At 46.4% G+C, this 20688-nt stretch overlaps 1 protein-coding gene across 4 annotated transcripts in view; it reads left to right on the forward strand.

Annotated features, from left to right (window-relative positions):
- PFKP (phosphofructokinase, platelet) overlaps positions 1 to 20688 on the forward strand; it is a 66552-nt gene that overhangs the window by 40200 nt on the left and 5664 nt on the right. For 2 of the 4 annotated variants that reach the window (XM_084781615.1, XM_084781617.1), the window contains 10 exons: positions 599 to 691; positions 1366 to 1491; positions 3060 to 3124; positions 3374 to 3443; positions 3708 to 3854; positions 5938 to 6008; positions 8205 to 8292; positions 9188 to 9340; positions 18327 to 18491; positions 19828 to 19889. In XM_084781615.1, coding sequence (XP_084637741.1) covers positions 599 to 691; positions 1366 to 1491; positions 3060 to 3124; positions 3374 to 3443; positions 3708 to 3854; positions 5938 to 6008; positions 8205 to 8292; positions 9188 to 9340; positions 18327 to 18491; positions 19828 to 19889 — 1040 coding nt within the window. Of the gene's footprint in view, positions 1 to 598; positions 692 to 1365; positions 1492 to 3059; positions 3125 to 3373; positions 3444 to 3707; positions 3855 to 5937; positions 6009 to 8204; positions 8293 to 9187; positions 9341 to 14632; positions 14786 to 18326; positions 18492 to 19827; positions 19890 to 20688 lie in introns of all 4 variants that reach the window. The other 2 variants (XM_084781618.1, XM_084781616.1) reach the window with 2 other exon arrangements.

Here is a 20688-nt window from a genome sequence, read left to right on the forward strand (position 1 = left end):
TGCTGGACTCCAGCTGGCCGTCCTTTTGCCTCCACCTCCCAGGTGTTAGAAGACGTGCAGCTGTGCCCGCCACACCATGCTTTGTGCATTGTCTTGCAGTGCTGAGGACTGGGACCCGAAAGCTCATCTTCCTGACAAATGCTTTACCATTGAGTCACACATCCAGCCCTACACATTGATTTTCTTTATCATTAAGTGATGGTTATTCAGCGGCCAAGCTCATTTCTTAGTGACTCCACTACCTGATCTGCACCTTGGCATTAAATCCTCACCAGGCACCAGTGAAAGATATTCAACAGGATTTCCTGATAGCTCTCTGTAAAAGCAGGCCAGGGGATCTCAGTGAGTTCAAGGCCAGCCTCGCCTACAAAGAGAGTCCAGGACAGCAGCCAGTTTTGATGTCTCAAAAACAAAAACAAACAGACAAAGCTGTTCCTGCAGGAGAAATGAAGCAATGCTCTGTTTTAACATTTATATCCGAGGAAAGGATAGAGTGCCCTTTGCTCAGTGCCAGCACCCTGTGACCACGTCCTGCACGGTATAGCCACAACGAGGTCTGTTCTGTTGTATATTTCCTGATGGACATCTTTCTCCACAGCTTGTAGTGAAGCAGCTGGGCTTTGACACCCGGGTGACCATTCTTGGACATGTGCAAAGAGGAGGGACCCCTTCTGCGTTTGACAGGATTTTGGTAAGTGGACCTGGGACGTGCTGGGCATGTTGACGAGACCTCTTGGAAGGGCACTTAGTAGCACTAGTGCACAGGCTCATCCCTGGAGTCATTAATGGCCCATGTCCTTATTTAAAGGTCCTTTGAGACTTATTGACGTAGAAGGATTTCCTGGGCTGAGGCCACAGCTGACGTGGGAAATCAGTATGCCTACTGATGGGGAACACATGGGTAGCAGGGGAGTAAAAACCCAGGAGGCAGGAACGTGGTATTCCAAGGATAAGCTTCCAGAAACTAACCCAAGAGGACATTAAGTATCCTGGATCCAAACCATAATTGTTTAGTGTTGCGTGGCAGCTTTTGTTTGTTTGTTTGTTTGTTTTTTGTGGCAGTGTTTCTCAGTGTAGACTTGGCTGTTCTGGACTCACATTGTAGACCAGGCTGGCCTCAAACTCATGCGATCCACCTGCCTCTGCCTCGCAAGTGCTGGGATTAAAGGCATGCGCCACCACCGCCCAGCTGGCAGGTTCTTATTGAAGTTGTAATCTTATTGTTACAGACAAGGTAGCCCCTGATTGAACCGTAGGGAGCAGGCAGAGAGCGCGCCCTGGGGTGGTCTCCCACTGTGCACATGGTGCCTCTGGGGCCTGAGATGTAAGGTTGACTATCTTGAGTTGTTGTGATTATCGTTGCAGGCCAGCCGCATGGGGGTGGAGGCTGTCATTGCTTTGCTAGAAGCTACTCCGGAGACCCCAGCCTGCGTAGTGTCACTGAGAGGAAATCAAGCCATACGGCTGCCATTGGTGGACTGTGTGCAAACGGTGAGCTCTGCTATTGGGAGGGTACTTCAAACTGTGTGGTCTGCTGCAGACTCCGTGAGCACTGGGTAAAACGGCCTTTGTGGGGTGCTAGAGAGTGAACCCGGTGGATAGCGGCAGGCTTCCTGCATCAGTGCACAGTGGGTAAAGGCTTTTCTATCTCTCGCTTGTTTTCTGCTGCCACCCATGAGGCACTTCCAGTGGTCATCTCTGCTAACTATGTGTCTTCTCCACCAAGAACTGGAAAATTCCAAGAGTTGGTGACTGTTAGCACCTACAGCCACAGATGTTCTGTAGAGCTCCTGTGTATCAGAGCAGCAAGACTGCAGGGATTGGTGATGTAGGTGTGACATGCCTAAATGCCTCTATTTTTACTTTCTGTCCTTTTGTCCCTGAGCACTTTCTGATCTGTGATGGCTCCTTGGGGCAGATTCAAATAATGCAGGGATAGGCCCATTCCTTCAGGTCACTGAAGTGTCTCCTGATAGATGAAAGAAAGATAGACTCTCCTTTTCAACTCAGTTTTTTTAGCAGTGACAATGGGGCTTAGTGCATTAGAAACTGCAATTTCCTTTCATTTTTCCAATTTTTTTTTCATGAAATGTTGCAATATTAGCCTTTTTGATGACCCTGTCATGTGTGCCTTTTATAACACACACACACACACACACACACACACACGTATACAGAAAAACAGAGACAGACAGAGACAATGACAGAGAGACAGAGCGATAGTGACACACAGACACAGAGAGAGACCAAGAGAGAATGTGTGTATGTGTCACGGGACTTGTTGAAAGTAACCTTAACCTAATTCCCAGAAGCCAATAGAAGTAAGGACATTTATGTACATATGTGTAGTGATATGTGTTTGTGGGTGCAAAGATAGGTGTGTGTGTGTGCGTGCATGTGTGCATGCATGTGTGTGTGTGTGTTCCTGCAAATCCTTGGGGATAGAAGGATAAAAGCAGTATCTGAGACTGTCTGAGAGGTGCTAGATTTACAAAGGTTACATCCATGAACCATGTGGCTCATTTCTTTGGCTGTGTGTTCACTGTGGACAAGTGGATTACACGTAACTTCCTGGCTATTCAAACCATCACATAGAGGCTTCATTAATAAGCAGCCACAGAGAGTCAGTTGTTGAGAGGCAGTAGTTCACTGAGGCTCATCAGGATGTTCCGCCCTGAACTCCCTGCGCTGGAGGCCGCCTTCAGCCCTCTCTTCCTCTCAGCCACTTGTGAACCATCTTTGAGATCAGCAGTCCTCAGGGAAACTGTGAACTGGCTGTGTTTTCCTTTCTTTCTAGCTGAGTTGAGTTGTGGATTAATCATATCCTTTCCTAAAAGATCCATTCCCATGAGCTTTGCCTACATGAGAATCACCTTTATGATTTTGTATCCATGAGCAGCAGGAGTCGCCTCCTCTTCATTGGGGCTTAAACCTCACCGCTGGGTCAGCTGTCAATTTGGGAGCGACTAACAATCCAGCATCATCAGATGGTGATGTTCCAGCCACAGAGCCTCTAAGCCTTCTTCATTCTTTTTTTTATTATCTTTTTTTTTTTAAAGACCCAGGATGTACAAAAGGCCATGGATGAGAGGAGATTCAATGAAGCTGTAAAACTGCGAGGGAGGTGAGTTATTGGGAACAAAACTCTACTTATTAGGAATTTAGGTCCTTATTTGGTCATTGAGACTATAGTTTCAATATAAAAATTTAAGAGCACAACCCAAGTTCAGTTCCCAGAACCCACATGTATTAGCTCATAATTGCTTGTAACTCTAGCTCCCTCGGACGGATTGCCTCTTCTGGCCTCAACAGGCACTGCACTCATGTGTGCAAAGCCATACACAATTAAAACTAAAATGTCATTTTTCTTTAGGAATTTTGAGGGAAACCTGAAGATCTATAAGCGTCTTGCCATAAAATTGCCCGATGACAAGATCCCCAAGGTAGGTAGCCAGCTCCCATCAGCGACCGAGTCTTCTGAGTGGCCTAGGCACCCACCTTCTACCCTACACCCTCCTTAGTGTGGATCCCTGGAAACCTATCTTCCCCTCTCCGTTGTTGGATACCTCCCCCCCCCCCTTTTTTTTAAATCATAAGATGGTCGCTTTCTGCAAAACGCGTGTGGCACAGTATGGCTCCATGTAAGTGTGAACGAATGGGAGCATGAGCCCGTCTGATGGCTTGTCACTGTCCTCTTCTGTTTGCAGAGCAATTGCAACGTGGCAGTCATTAACGTCGGGGCGCCTGCCGCCGGAATGAACGCAGCCGTGCGCTCTGCTGTTCGAGTTGGCATCGCAGACGGCCACAAGATGTTTGCAGTCTATGACGGCTTTGATGGCTTAGCCAAAGGCCAAGTGAGTCTCCCAGGAGTCCCTAGTAAAGTTAGAATGTCGTCGTGCATGTGGGGAGGCTTCTGTGGTGGTGTGCCCACACCGATTATTGGCTTGAAGGTTGTCTTCTGTTTCGGAGTCCTGCCCTAAGTTAGGTTCTCAGCCTTTACGGAAGCTCAGGTGTCATGTATTTTCAGATTTGCTCAAAAGACTCCAAGGCACAATGATACAATGATGCTTACCTCACATTCTGTTGCGTTACATTTAGATGGCATGAGTAAAGCACATGGTTCATAGTACAAACCAGAACTCTGCGAACCAAAACCTTAATAAAAGTAACTCTAGGCTAGGCTTGTAGCTCAGCATTCGGATACTTGCCTAGCACGTAAGGCTCTGAGTTCCATCCCGCCAGCAAATGTCTGGAGCAGGTTTTCCTTTTGTTGCATGTAATTTGCATATATTAATTCTTTTCACCTTAGACTAAGGTCTTATTACCATTTTTAAGGAAAGAAGTGAGGACTGGAAACATTAGTGCTCATGATGTAGGATTTGAAACAGGATGGCGGGGCATGTCCGTACTCTGGACCCAGAGCTGCTGGGTTGGTACTACAATCTAGTCAGTACCATCACCGAGTTTGTAACCCTGTGGAATTGCATGAGTGAGCAAACAGATAAAACACCCTGCTTCTGCAGAGCCTAGCAAACCACATGGCTAATTTATAAGATAGTGGAAAAAGCGGGAACAATGCTGACAAGAGGGCCCTGCATGCATTTCATGCAACAGCTGCTCACAGGAAGCCAATCTCCCACTAATGGGTAAGTGTTGAGGAAGGACTTCCTTTCCTTCCAGGCAGAGGAAAATATGGTACAAAGACCCTGAGGCAGGTTATGCCCACATTTCAGGATGGCAAGGGTCCAGGCTGGGGAGTGAGAGGAAAGAAGGAAAAGATGAGAGACAAACAAGAGCCAGGTTATCTGTAGCCAGTCCTAAGCATCAGATTTTCTGGCTAAGTGAGGTGGGAGGCTCCTAAGGAGGGGGCTGGTCAGGGGCTGGTGCATCTCCTCAGGTACTTTCTAGTGTCTAGCAGAGGCAGGACACAGGCAGACCAGGTGCGAGCACCTCACAGTGACTTGAGGAAGAAGAGTCAACGGCGAATGTGGAGACGATGAGATGCCTTCAAGGATCAGGCTGCGTTTTGAAGCACAGCCAAAACTGTTTGTTCATTATGTATTTGCAGAGGAGACAAACTGGCAGCATATCGTGTTCCAGTTGACCCTATGAAAAGGCTAGAAATACAGTTTATAGAGTCAGGGAAATGTAGCCTGTGCTGGGTCCCCAGGAACTCTGAGGACTGGAGGTTGCAGATGCCAAGTTGGAGACGTCTGTAACTTACCTAAAGATCCCACCAGAATACATCAAGAGTAAGAGGTTCACCAAAACTCACGTGACTGGAGTTGTGGCCCAGTGTGTTCTGTTCTGTAGCTAACTCATGCCTCTTCTAAGAGGGGAACCGCCATCTTCACCTGCGTTTCTCCCTAATTCTCTTCTTTGCCTTCTGTGCTAAGTTAGTTTAACCTTTACCAATTAAAGTATTGGGACAGAGACATGGCTCAGCGGTTAAGGGCACTGACTCCTCTTCCAGATGGACCAGGGTCTAGATCCCAGCACACACATGGCAGCTCACATCTGTGTGTAACTCCAAGATCTGATCCTCTCACACAGACATACATGCAGGCAGAACAGCAATGCACATTAAATAGAGGTATATAAAATTAAAAATAAAAACATGGTGTTCATTTTTTTTTCTTTACTAGTGACAGATTCTGGCTAGTTGAAGGACATACACCTAGTGCTAGGGTGTGGATGTCACCCACAGGCAAGGAAGGAACAGTTTTCCCAAGGCTCAGCGTTTTGTTTACCTTAGAAGGATATGACCTGTCCTGACTGAGTCAGCCCTGTAGTGAGGAAACAGACCTGCAGCCTTACCTATGTCAATGGGAACTCAGCCTATGGGAGAGAGTACAGAACCCTGGGATGTTTTCAGAGCCTTCTAACCCGGCCCTTTCTTCCTCACTTCAGCTGTTTCACTCTGTGTTTAAACTTTAGATCAAAGAAATCGGCTGGGCAGATGTCGGAGGTTGGACTGGCCAAGGAGGGTCCATTCTTGGGACAAAACGGTAATTTTCGAATTTGACTCTTAGACAAGTTCTTCTTATTTCCTTTTCATTTTATGTGTACAAGTGAGTGTTTTCCCTGTGTGTATGATTGTGCACTGCATGAGAGGGCATTGCCGCCATGTGGATTCTGGGAACCAAACCCTGGTTCTCTGCAAGAGCACCAAATGCTGCTAACTCGCAAGCCACCCAACAGCCATTAACAAAGAAGGGAGAGGCAGAGTGTGGCTGGGGATGGGAGCCAGGAGTTAACTTCAGTGCTAGGAAAGGGAGGGCAGATCGCAATGGACATGTGGCTCAGTGGTTAGAATGTTTGACTAGCATCCATGAGGTCTCAAGTTCAATCCCCAGTGCTCTCAAATGAGAAGTCAAGTACGTTGTGCCCTTTCTCTCTATTAATTCTCTACTTCCGTTTACTTGAAGAGCAAAACAATAAGAAAAGGGCCTCTGTCCCACTCTGGTTGCAAGACTGAGTGATGCTCGTGCAGTCGTCAGTAGCCGTGTTACTATATCTATAAGCACTTAACTTCAGCATTGCGGGAGAAGTGTGGTGCGTCACACAGTGACTCCACACTCATTTGTACAGCTGAAGAAATTCCCTAAGTAATCCTAAAGTAAAATCCTTCAGTTATCTACATACTTGCCGATTAGGGCATTTTCAATGAAGCACGTTGTGTTGGATCCAACCCTGTTTTATTTTTCGTTATTTCTAGAATGCAAGTCTTACTGCCAGCCACTATTGACTACTGTTGCATGGAAGGGAAGCAGTTTTTAGGCACTGGGCTCTATGTCCTTGTGGCTTACTTGTCTGAGAAGAATCAAGTTGACTTTTCTGCTTGCTTCAAAATCAGGGCTTCAGATACCAGCTGGACAGGTGGAGATTCCACAGGGTTGGCTTCCCCGGCCATTTGCATGATTTTTCTGTGCCACGGTGTTGGTGCTTTGTATGGCAAAGGCCCAATTATACTAATGGTTATGCAAATAGACTCCCTAGGCCTTGCAGAGAGGCTGATCTGTCTGCTGCAAGCCCAGGTGTGCTTTATGTAAGGCAACCCAGGCATCTCTCTAGAGAGGTGTGGGGATGAGCCGGCAGCTAGACACACTTGCTGAAGATGCCAGGTTTGCCCATCTTCACTAGATTGTTACAATTTCCTATTGAAATAGCTTCACCTTACAGTTTACATATGCCTACCAACAGTATAAGTACTTAATTTTCTCCTCTAAGCATGAAAGAAAGATTGGGGTGGTCAGGCTAACTATTAGAATGGGGGATGAAGCAGTTTCCTTTGCTTAGTGGTACCCCTGCTGACTGTCATTGGAAGTAGGGGATAGTATAGATGTAGAATGTGCATAGATGTGGTTTTAAAGGAATTTAAATTGATATATATAGGAAATATTTATTAGTATATAAATATGAATGTATATTATATAAATTTAATATTTTATTACTGTATTTTAATATGTATTTATGAGCACATGCATATATAAAATACATTATATATAAAACATATGTATACGTACATATATACATACATGCTATACATGTATATGCACAGGTATGTAATTTGGAAAATAGAAATTTCTTTGTAAACAATTACCATTAGTAATTGTAAGTTAATATGTATTTTCTTTTTCCTCATCAGCCAGCATAATCCTTTTTGGCTTTTTTGAAACAGGGTCTTATATAGCTCAGTCTGTTCTGGAATTCACTATGTTGTCTGTAGTCTGGGCTGGTCTTGAACTCAACACTCCTTCTGCCTCCACTTTGAGTGTTGGGATTTCAGGTGTGCATTGCCACACAATTCTTCTGGGGTGGCACTGTGCGTGCGTGTGTGTGTGTGTGTGTGTGTGTGTGTGTGTGTGTGTGTGTGTGTGTTTTAATGGCTGTGTGGATTGAACTTAGGCTTTACATATGTTAGGCAAATACTCTACCACTGAGCTACCCCAGCACTCCTACTTTTGAAAAACGTTCTTTTGGGACACAATACCTTGCCACTTCTGCCTTGAGTGATCATTTTCCAGAATTCCACTGTCCCAGGTGCTGTCCACTGTGGAGGCACAAGAAAATCACCTCACTTCCCACTGTGCTTGTCATGCCACAGAGTTCAGACATGGGTGGAAGTTGGCGTGGGTAGATGATTTCTAGGAGATTTTCCAGCTTGTGACCACCCTCTCACCTCTTGCTCTGTCTGTCTTCAGCACCCTACCAGGAAAGCACTTGGAGAAGATCGCCGAACAGATGCATTCCCACAATATCAATGCCCTCATAATCATTGGCGGGTTTGAGGTTCGCTGTTGTCTGTCTCCCTGCTTGTTAGCTTCGCACTTGTGATTGGCAGTCCCATGTTTGGTTCACATGTACCTGATCTTCTTGGCTATTCCTCAGGAACTGGGATTTATTTTTAAACCCAGCCCAGTTGCCCCATAATGCAGAATAGCAAGGCAGTGCGGTGTAGCACAAAATGGGCCCAATTCTGATGAAGTGAATTAGCCAAGCCAGCACAAGCTTGACTCATTGCTATTGAGACTCATTTTGGTGTTTTCTGATTTTTTGGCAATCATAATTCCATACTTGGCATTTGAAATACACCTATGTCTAGACTGGAAGGTGGTTATATAGTTAATTTTTCTCTCCAGATTTTTTTTTTTAGAAAAAAATCATATATTGGACTATAGTCCTTAATTATATCCTATTCAATGGGGATGAGTCTCACAGAAATCTTGATTTACTTAAAGAAATATAAGAATTTGATATAACAGAGACTCATTTATAAGAGAGTTAGTCTTTTTTTTTTTTTTTTTTCGAGACAGGGTCTCTCTGTGTAGCCTTGGCTGTCCTGGACTTGCTTTGTAGAGCAGGCTAGCCTCGAACTCACAGTGATCCGCCTGCCTCTGCCTCGTGAGTGCTGGGATTAAAGACGTGCGCCACCACGCCCGGCTTAAGAGAGTTAGTTTTAAGACTATATTGCTAATACTTCTTCTCCCCTTCATGCCTGGGAAGCTGCTTGTCCTTGTCTGTGCTCTTACTTAACGTACCTGTGTTGGTTCTTTTAGTGATACCTGGTCTCCTCACTGTGTCCCCGAGACTCCCGCGCTTGCTCACTCACTCCCGGCTACCTGCTGTCCACGCCCCTGTCCGTCCCCCTTCCCTGGCCCCACAGTCACACAGACTTATCTGACAGGCCTACCTGGGACTCCTAGAGCTGGCAGCTGCCCGGCAGAAGCACGAGGCATTCTGCGTCCCTATGGTTATGGTTCCGGCTACGGTCTCCAACAACGTGCCGGGTTCCGATTTCAGCATCGGGGCAGACACGGCTCTGAACACAATCACAGACGTAAGTGCGCGTGTGCCAGCAAAGCAGGCGCAGCCGATGCTAACCCAAGGCTAACCCTTTTATCTACCAGTGCACTAGAAACAGCCTTTTCCCAACTGGATAACTAAATGTTTTTGTTTGCATTAGGAAACAAAAGCTCTTTTTGGACTCTGAAAATCCGTGATCTAGTTCACTCGCACCCCAATTTTCCCACGGGCTCTCCCCTGCAGCCGGCATGACTTGACTCCAAAACCACAACCTGTGGAGTGATAGCCCATGCTAGCTCAAGCATTGCCAGACCACTGTAGTTTCAGATCTGATCCTCAACTAAATTTAGGATTTTTAAGTTTTTCTTTCAGCCTATAAAGCCTCTTATTGCACTTAAACCCCGTGTCCAGCATTCCCTACTTGATGTTAAAAGGTAGAAATATTTTCTCAATAATTTCTAATGTTATTCCCTGAACCCACTGTTGGCACCTCACTGGATCCTTGGCTATGGTTGTTACTGTTCTTTTTCCCTCTTTTATAAATTGGTAATCTAAAATTGTGTCAAAAATATTGACACTTTCTTCTTACTATTTTCCTTTTTGCAGAAAGCTAGTAACAAAATATACTCCTACATTTTATTGTTATGTTTCTAAATTATACTTGTTACTTCCTAATTCCTATGGGAGTTTAAAATCACTAAGTCAGAATTCTAACATTTTTCAGTACCTCTTAGGTCCCCCCTGCTCCCCCCCCCCTGCCCCCAGACCTAATTCTTTTACATATTTTTTTTTTTAAAGATTTTGTTTTCTCTTAAGCTCTTGACAGCAAACTCATTTCTAGTACTGGTAAATAAAAGGCCCAAAGCCTTTGCAATAGCACGCAGAGTGGTAAGTAACGCTTAGTGCTGTTTTCTTGCTCTTCTGATCCGTCCTTTAGTTGGTCTAACGAAGCCGCGTGCCTGGCATTTCCCAGAGGCAACAGTTGTTTTGTTTATTTGCAATGACTAACTTGTCCCTCCTGTGTTCCACGTGCTGTGCGGTTGACTGTTGCTGTTGCTCTTGCTGTTGTGGTTGGCTAATTCAGGCTCTTGGTGGCTCTGTCCCCCTCTGTGAATGGAAAGAAGGGTGTCTGTCACCAGATGGGTTGGGGTCCAGGACTCCGTGCACCCCAGATGCCGAGTGTCAGTCTACAGTTCCCAGAGGAGAGGTTTGTAGGGGAAACAATTAGGGTGCCTTTTTCACAAGCTCCTTGTCATCTAAAGAGAAGTCCGCTTGTAGGTACAGCCAGCACAGTGGCCTACAGACAACATGTGCCCTAGAGCAGTTATGAACGTGGCCTAGCCCAAAAAAAAAAAAAATCATAAACTCATTTAAGATGGCATGAGACTTAATTTTGCAAATTGTTTTTGGAAATTGTATTCCGTGGATCTTGAGCATGACCTTTGTAGATGACGGCAGTGTCCTGTTGAAACCCCGAGAGGCTGGGCACTCTGCACACTGTCCGCTTAGTGGGGGTCTCCGCAGAAGCCAGCCAAGGTGGGTATTTATCTCCTTGTGGCTATTCAGTGCGCGCTGTCAGGCGTGAACAAAAAGACTCTCTATTTTTATTATAATGATGCTTCAATTATAACTTATGAATCTTAGCTCCTGTGCTAATACTTGTTTTGTCCCAGATTTGAGTATATAATATATACATAGTGTTGAAAACTTGAACTCAGAATAGAGAGGAGGGGAAAGTTATCTACGCTCTATTGCTCCCCTTAAAGGGATCTTGTGATTTTGTTGTTGTTGTTGTTATTTTTTTAAATTAATTTGAGTTCCTCAAAGCCAGTTGTGTTATGTGAGAATGAAAACTGAACGAGAGGGAGGTAGCCATTCCTGAGGGCTTCAGGCTGGGTCCTGTGCGGTGAGCAGATGCGTGTGTGCACTTTGTTGCTCAGTGCTTCTGAGGCTCCAGGGAGCTGGGTCATAGTGGTTCTGTGATCTCAAGGTAGGTGGCTGAAGCCGGGCCAGCTGGGGTAGCCTTAGTGAGTGTTGCCACTGCTCTAGCACCAATAGCTGACTGAGGCGGAGGCCGCAACCCAAAGTCCCTGAAGGAGAAAGGATCTAGAGTATGAAAAGGCAGAAGGCAAAACAAAAGTTAATTCTAATAGCTTGAAGGCAGACCTGAATTAGGCTAGGCTGGTCACAAGCGTGAGCAGGGGATGATACTGCATCTAGGAAAAGCAGACACGAGGAGGCTACCTACACAAGGCTTCCATTGCTCTCTGCTGCTGGATCTAGGAAGGCCCAGGTGGAGGGCTGGCAGGCAGTTGATAGCCAGTGCCTCACCTTACTGGGTAACTTGAAACAGTATCCTAAAGAGCAGGTCCCCAGGAAATCACTTTCTCTACACTCACACCTGTCTCTAGAGGACCATAGCCTCTTAGTGGGCCCTGGATGACATCTAAGCTCACAGTCCACGGCAGTCTCCCAGAACCAACTGTTGTTCCCTTAGGTTTGAAGGGTCAGGCAGCTCTAGGATTTGGGTGATTATGCATCTAGTGGACAGCTGCAGTGTTGACGGACATTTGGCATCATCGGAGGCAGGAGAGAGGAGGCCCTGGCATGTAGTAGGCGGAGGTCAGGAATGCTGTTCACTGCTGTGTAGTGTTGGGGACAGTTCCCTCCCAAACACACACAGGAAAATAACAGTCTCTGAATCTTGAGGTGAGAAAAAAAACCCAAGCTTCTCCAGTTTGATTAAACAACATCAATGCCCTTGAGTATTGATCATTGTCTTAGGCAGCTGTTTCCTCCTGGCCAACAGTGGCCCTTGGGTCTTGGCGCGTGCCTTGAGTGGGTGTCAGCATCTGCGAGGTAATGGGCAAGTTCTCTAAACTGCATCTCAGCAGGCACTTCAGAAGTCTGGTGCTGGAGTGCTGAGCAAGGCTTTTCAAAGGGACTTGTTTTTATTCCTTACTGTTGGCATCAAAAAAAAAAAAAAAAAAAGACACAACCAAGGCAAGCTAAATGTGAGGTGCTGCTGAATGTTATGAAGGTGACATGACCACAACTCCGAGGAGAGCCCCGAGTTGTGAACACTAGGATATAGAAGATTGTCCTTAGCGCCCTATAATGGTGTACCATCTTTTTTTTTTTTCAGTGTGTACAGTCATAAGGTCTAGAGTGGCATTATTGATGTTTTAAACATTTTTGTTGCTCTCAGCAGGATCCAGAAGCGAGACTTTCTAGATGGCTTCTTCAGGGTTTGCTACTTTGCTGGGTAGGGCTCCCCTCGTGGCGTTTCCTTCAGTAAATATGAGAGGAACAGAAATAAAAGAGCAGTGTTTCAAGTCTCTTCTTGGTAGGCTGCTATCCTTCCTCTGAGTTCCACCAGGCCTCCCCATCCAGGGGACGTGGTCAAATATGGGGCACCAGAGTTTGTGTGAAAGTCAGACCCCACTCTCCACTCAACTGTGCATATACAGGGGGAGGAAGTCCCCCTCAGTCACAGTCATAGGGGAGGGGAGTAGGAGGAAAGCGGGAAGGAAGAATGGGAGGATACAAGGGACGGGATAACTATTGAGATGTAGTATGAATGAATTAATTTTTAAAAAGTTAAAAAAAAAAAAGAGCAGTGTTGGGAAGAAAGCTCTTTTGGCAATATAACCGCCACTAGAAATGTCAGAGTGAGGGTGAGGCACTAACCCTCTCCGTTCCCTACCCGCTCTCCTCATACACCCCTACCTGCTCTCCTCATACACCCCTACCATCCCTAGTTCACAGCAAAGACTCTGGTCTCCCAGGCGGTTTGCCTACCCCCTTCTGACTTCCAGCAGAAGGCTTCTCAAAGACACAGCTTCTTTCTGTCCAATTTGTTCCTGATGAATACTTAGTGAAAATGGTCCTCAGCAAACAAAAACACTTTTCTAGAAAGTCCTGAGGAGCCTAGCAAATGTGAGGAGCACTTACCAGTGGGTGTGCCAGATGGCTTTGACACAGGGTGCCATCTTGAATGCAGTCGATTGGAACAATCATAACCTTAGCCAGAAATGGCTGAAGCACATGGAGAGCAGCCCAAAGATTTAAGAGCCAAGTGTGGGTGGAGGCAGAGCGCTGGCTGCTCGTGTTAGGAAGGAGGAAAACCCTGTCTCTGGCCAGTGCTGGCTGCCCTGTCTGACCTCTTGACTGACCTCCCCAACGAGTAACTTAGCACGGGTCCATGATCCACTGTCCAGAATCCTTGGAGCACACGGCCTTGAAATCTCAGGATGATTTGTTTGCCAAAAGGTGGTCTAGAAAGAACACATAACTTTTATCACAGCTGCCTTGTGGGGAGGCAACAGTCCCTTGTTGTATTCTAACAATAACTTTGCTGCAACCTGGACTGATGATTATACAAAGAATAAGATTCATGGGTCAGACTTGCTGTGCACAATAATCTAAAAATACCCTACCTTACTCTGTTGAGAGCTACTTGGATTAAGAATGTGGGTGATTAGACCTGTACCCTAGCACTAACCTGGCTTTAATACCTGCGGCAGGAATTTGAAACCTCTGCATACCAGCTAGTAGCCTTCTTTACAAGAGTCAGACGCTTCTAGTCATCCTTTCGAGGCAGTGCCTGAGGTTCCAAATGCTTTATCTTGTTTCATCAAAGCACTGCCAAAGGCCCAGGAAGGACGCTTCCTCCAGGAGGGAGACAGATATTTCTAATGGGGAGCAGAGGGGCACATAGAAGCCAGTGTGGGTCCCGGGGACAGACCTGCAGGTAATGTAAAGTGCATGTCTCTTTTCCTGTCAGCCTTTGGCGGTGGTGCAGCGACCCTACTCTGCATCGGTGATAGCAGTCATTTGATGTCATCCTTGCAGCCGTGTGCTCCTCCCCGCACTCCACCTCTACCCAAAGAAGTGCTGGGATTGGCTTTGCGCTTAAATGCCCCAACCTCATTTTCTTTCCTCACCTTCTCTTGTAACGCTGAGAAAGGAGCAGCTGTTCCATCTAATGACTAACCCACGATGCACCTCTGCCCCCTCGGCCTGATGCCTGCTTTGCTGCCTGCTTTGCACCGCCTTGACTCTGCTGCTTGTGTCTTCTTCCTGTGGGACAAGAAGGACAGGGCTGAGGGATGCACCTGGTAGCCCGTGAATAGTTGAGGCATGCCCTGCATCTGTTCAGATGCCAACCCAGGCCTCTCACGGGCTCTGCTGAGCCCTGTGGACCAACTTCCTGCTGGTTCCTTGGTTCCCTCCCTGCCACACCCCTGCACTTACTGCCTGTGCTAAGCGAGTTGGCGAGTGATGTACCTGCGCCCCTCTAACTGCCATGGCCCTGCTGCTTCAGGCTTATCATGGTGCCATCACGCTGGCTGATGCTCGAAACAGCCACGAGGAGTTTTGCATCCCAATATGCGTTTTGCCTGCCACTATTAGCAACAATGTCCCTGGCACAGACATAAGTATCGGGTCTGATACTGGCCTGAATGTGATTGTCGAGGTAAGAGCCCTTCTGCTTCTATTCTCTTTTTGCTTTGTTTGTCTTACAGATTTTTTCCCCTGCCCTAAGCCTACCCACCTGTCAGTTCAAACTCTCAACTTGTAGACTTTAACCTTCACCTGTCTGACCTTAATTAGAAAAAGATACCCTTTCATGTTTGGCAAGGAACACGCTAAAAACGTGCCTTTACCATTTGGCCAAACTTTTGATAATAGGATGGTGTTTTCTAGTGTCTCCTGGCGAGAGCCTTATCTTTATTAACTCAAGATAAAATGCTCCATCCAGGCCCCTCTGTAGTGTTTTTGTACCATCGAAGCAGGAGGCTGTGGACATCACTTCTGTTAAGGTCAGCTAGGTGCTTCTGTTCAAAGTCCTAGTGTTAGAGTTGTGATGTCGGAGGAGCAGAGAGCAAGTCTCAGGAGTGAGCACAGAGGACTTGGATCTCGATGCCCTGTAAGTACAAGTAAGTACAAGAGGCCCCAGGTGAAGCGTGCTCAACCAGAGGAAACCTGAGCGCATTGCTTGGAAAGACTTCCTGGAGAGACAGAGGCACTCTAGGTAACAAAGCCACCCTCTCAGAGGAAGGTACGTTCACCTACTACATACTGTGTGGGGAGCTGGACCAGGTGCTAGGTACGGCACTGGTATCTGGGCCGTAACACAGGTAATGAACTGACCAACCACACTAGGTGGTTCTGAGACAGGAGGATGTCCACTAGCTTGAAAGTCCTCAGCTGCAGGTAGCGGCTAGAAACGGCTGAAGGACAGTCGTTGAGCCCCATGCTCGGCTTATTTCCACCTCAAACCAAGGGCAGTGAGCTGACCTTTTACTTAAGATGTTCATATCCAAGTTGAGTTAAAGCAGTGTTTTTCACCCTGTGGGTCGTGACCTCCAGGGGTCATATATCAGATATCCTGCATATCGGATATTTACATTATGATTCATAACAGTAGCAAAATTACAGTTATGAAGGTAGCAAGGAAACAGTTTTGTTTGGAGGCCACCACAACATGAGGAACTGTCTTCAAGGGCTGCAGCATTAAGAAGGCGGAGAACCGCTGCCTTACAGTTTGCAGTGAATTGGCGAGGTTCCTTCTATCCCAAGTTGTAAGTCAAGTTACTTGGCAGGAAAAAGAGGGAGGTGCCCAGTTGGGCCAAGCATCTGAATTTTCCACAAAGATCTTAGCCAGGGGCCCTAGGTAACCATGTAACCTATATGTTGGTATAACTTATCAGCAATGTAGAAACCCCCCTGGCCCCTACTCACCCTCCCTGGAGTTTAGTTTAGTCTCTTTGCATGTTAAATAAATAATTCTGTAAATTGAACCCTAATTGCTAAGTGCCTTAGCGCCTGGACACAGTCCTGAGCTGTCCCCTCTAACGCCTGTGTGGACAGGTGCCATCACACATAGACGTCCTAGGTAACACAACATGCTTTACTCTTCTGGCCTAGACACTGGCTGGAACCACACAGGCTTCACTGAGAGAGTTATAAGGATCAGCCAGTGTCTACAAACACATAGTAAAACAGGACGTCCCCTGCCTGCTGCCCAGCCCCTTCCCTGTCCGGGCCAGCCACCTGACTTTTCAGTGCATATTCTGAAGGAATACCAGTTATCCATTCTGCCAGGGGCAAAGCTTGTTGTTAGGACACAATTGCTTCCACAGTAAATTCTATAAACTCTATTAATATTTCTTTTTTTTTTTTTTTAAATCTAGCTCTGTATTGAACTCTGCCGTATTGTCTCACCTTTTGTTTAAAAGACAGTGCACGTGGCAGAGGCCATGGCGTGTGAATGGTAGCTTGACATTCTTCCTTCAGCAGGATGCCTCCCAGAGGCCTCCCCAGAGGAGCACCACCCAGGGCCCTTGCAGCTCAGGGAACCTGGGTGGGAGGCACTTGTTGCAGCACAAGAGGCAAGAACTGTAAATGGTTCCTGCTCTCAGCCAGAGAGTCAGGGACGCCCCTCAGTGTCCCACAAGCATGTGGCAGATGGCACTAGGACACTGGCCCTTTCCCTGTCAGCACTGCTTTTAGTAATTGAGTGAGACACCACGGCTGGGTGGCTTACTATTTTTGGAAGCAGCTAATTGAAGTCTTCAGATGCAATGCAACCTGGGTAATGAGAGAGTATTTAGGAAGTGTACGTAAGCTCCAGCAAAGGCAGGCCATGCCAAACCCCTGTTGTTGCTCTTCCAGACAGGTGTAAATAGAAAGCCTGGGCTTCTGTCCCAGGCCAGGTATAACCTATAATCAGTTTACAGCTAATTGGATGACAGGTTGCAGATAAGAGAACAGGAAAGCGCCCTCAGGAGTTTCCTACAGTGGTTGTAACCGATGGCTGCACACTTGTTGTGTTAACTAACCAGCAATTTGCTCACAGCTGGGAGGGGCAGAAGGCAGGGAGCTGAATTCAAGGCGGGCTATGACCCCTGACCTTTCCTGCATCCTCTCCTCCAGCATGAGGCTTCTTGCTCCTTTCTTCAGTGGCCTGCTTCTGTGTCCTGGCTTCCTTTCTCTTTTACAATGACGTCATGACAACCGAGGCTCCCTCAGATAATCCAAAATAACCCCTTCTCAAATCTTTAACTTAAATGTATAAGGGAATGCTCACAGGGTTCTGGGGAGTATGCATGGAGTACATTTGGGGGCTTCCATATACAGTTCTTCACCATGCCTGGAGACTACTCTGTGTAAAGGCCCCGTGGAGGCTCAGAGATGAGCACGGCAGCCCTGGCGTTGGGGCTGAGGATTGGTAGGGTCCCATGTCCCACAGAAAGGCTTTGATGCATACTTTCCAGCGGTGCTGAAGGCTTTTGAAGAGGGTAAGAGCACAGTGAGGCTTGGATTGCATGTAAGGATCTCAGTTTTGTGGGGGCAGAAGAGATGCTGAAAATGAGGAGGGAGGCTTTCGCTGATTGTTGAGGAGATGAAGGGCACCTACACCGCCACCACGGGTGTGAGGCAGTGGGCAGTTTGCCAGCTGTCCTCTGCCCTGAACCTGGATCCTTGTGGTTGGCTTTGCATTTCCCTGAGACCTGGTGCCAGCTCCTGGAAGATGCCTTTATCCACGAAGCTGGTTTCTTTTGACAGAAGTTCCCTTATGCATGAGGCCTGTAATGTCACAAACAGCTTTTCACAACAAAATCACATTAGAAAGGCAAAGATAGCAAATAGGAAACTGGTTAGTCACACCATTCACCGTTTAAGTCCACAACGGCTAAAGACTGACTTGCAAGAAATCCTTTCAGCAAAGACATAGCCAAACAGTAAAGGAAATGAGCTGACTTGAGTGATGAGTCTCCAAGGGTAACGGCCCAGCCAGGCCCCCACCACTGGTGATCACAGAGATTCTGACCAGCTGCATCTCAGCAGTTGTGTCCACTGCTCCTCTCTGTAGCCGATGCTTGCTACTGTGTGCTTGGGTGTGGTGGAGGAACACGCTGCAGCTTGTGGGGAGAGCAGGCCCTGGGCTAGTGCACATGTGGCACTAGCCAAGGCCCTGGATTTAAATGACAGATCCCTTTGTCTGTGACCAGACATGTGACCGAATTAAACTGTCGGCCAGTGGAACGAAGCGCCGAGTGTTCATCATTGAGACCATGGGCGGATACTGTGGCTACCTGGCCAACATGGGGGGACTCGCAGCGGGAGCAGATGCCGCCTACATCTTTGAGGAGCCCTTTGGTATCAGAGATTTGCAGGTATGTTTGGCTCCCAGGGTGCTTCATTCAGCACTGCTGGGTAAAGAACCTTAATGGCTAACTCTCCATAGGTTTTCTGAAGACTGGAGATGGTGCAAAACATCGCAAGCTGTTTTTTGTTTTCAGTTGTCATCTCTAAGTTCAAATGCTTGTACCTATGTCTTAGGCACTCTTTGGGTGGGTGACCGTGACTAAGTAGGGTTGAGGGCCCTTCATGTGTGTGTGTAGATACACACACACACACACACACACATTAGTGAGGAATTCATTTATTTTTATTTTCTACATTATGAGTACTTTGTGCCTATGTGTGTATGTGCACACTCTCAGGCCAGAAGGGGGCACCAGATCCTTCTGAACTGAAATTAAGAATGATTATGAACCATGATATGGGCACTGAGAACAGAAATGGGTCCTCTGCAAGAATAGCAAATGCTCTAAGGGGTCCTAACACACACACTTTCTTTCTCTCTGTGTCTGTGTATGTGTACATATTTTAAAATGATACATTCTTTTGAGAAATATGCAATGCCTTCCCAGTGTTTGGTGTAAGCCACTTAAAGATACTAATTTAATGGGACCTGGTGTTTTAAAACATATCCCTTAGGCCTTTTGAAATATTGCCACGCCGGAGTTTTGTTTCCCATTGTTATGATAAAATACCCAGGGAAAAGCAACTTCAGGGAGAAAGGGTTTATTTCATTCACAGTCCCAGTCCATGGTCTATCATTGCATGAACGTCAAGTAGCTGGAACTTGAAGCTGCTGGTCCCATGCAGTCAAGAGCGCAGAGAAGATGAGTGCATGCGTGCTGGTGCTCAGCTCACTTTCTGTTGTCTATAGTTTAGAATCCCCTTCTTAGGGAATGGCGCTGCCCACAGTGGTTTCTTCTTCCTGCCTCAATTGACATATTCAAGCTAATCCTCCATAGTCGCAGCCTAATTAGATAGTTCAGAGACTCTCTTAGGTGATTATTATGGGTTGTGCCACATTGACAATGAAAACTAACCACCACACTCATGAACATTAAAAAATATATAGGTGTTAGGCAAATGTATAGCATAAGTGCTTTAGAAGGGAAACCTAGTTGGGGATGGGGCTGTTTCCATTTACTAGTAAATATACCCAGTAGCATAGCACCACCCGTTGCACACCCCATGTTTATCTGATTTACTGTTGATACCACTGTGTTCCCCTGTGTACTGTAATATCTCCCCAAACCGTTTAGAAGCCGCTGGCTATGTTTATGCACGGTGCTACATTCTAGCATACATGGTGTTACAGTAGGTACCAAATGAGTGTACCGTCTGGTTGACTAATAGAGCAATCTTTTCTAGTCTAACGTGGAGCACTTGACCGAGAAGATGAAGACCACCATCCAGAGGGGCCTTGTACTAAGGTAGGGCAACATGTCTCTATTCCTCCCCTTTCTGTGCAAGGTCTTGGGCAGAGGCCGTCATGTGATTTAAACCCCAGCAATATCTTCCCTTTGTCACCCATCGTTCTCTGAATGCTAAAGAAACACAGGTCTTCCTAAAAATGGGCAGCTTAGATGCAGGCAGAGTCGATGACCACACTCTGCCAAGACAGGGTAAGCAAGTCCTCAATAGCTCCTGCCCTGTGAATAAGTCTGGCAGAGATATTGGGCCAGAAAACCAACGATGAGGCTCCAACATTATAGAGAGTGTTGGGTGACCGACTGTCCAGGCAGTAAACCATCTGAGTCAATTTGTTCATTTGGAAGCTGCTAACCCGCACTGCTGGTTCACTGAGTTTTTATTCCTTCTCAAGTCTCTGAGGGGCATTGCAGGCCAAAGAGTATAGTTTTACAATCAAGTTTAGTTGGTTGGGGGATAAGATCTTTTTAGATCAAGATAAAGAAGTTATTAGAGTTGAGATAGGATAGATAATAAATTTCATTCAGAAATTTAAACACAACAAGACAGCAAAGACGTTTACTTCAAGCTGGATAAATACAATCCATGAATGTAACATTTATAGAACTCATGATTGTCACATGGTTCTCCCTGCTGTGTGTAGTTTGTTTATGCATGTGCAATAAAATAAATGTATTTAAAAAATAAAATAAAAATAAAAAGTCAGGTCTTCATTTAAAGACAGCTTTCACATTTCATTTTTGCTCTAACGTCTATTAGCTATTATTTTCAAGATATCGGCCACTCATTTACTTAAGGCCC

Source organism: Acomys minous (assembly GCF_964271855.1).
Source record: "Acomys minous genome assembly, chromosome: 5".
Taxonomy (NCBI): Eukaryota; Metazoa; Chordata; class Mammalia; order Rodentia; family Muridae; genus Acomys; species Acomys minous.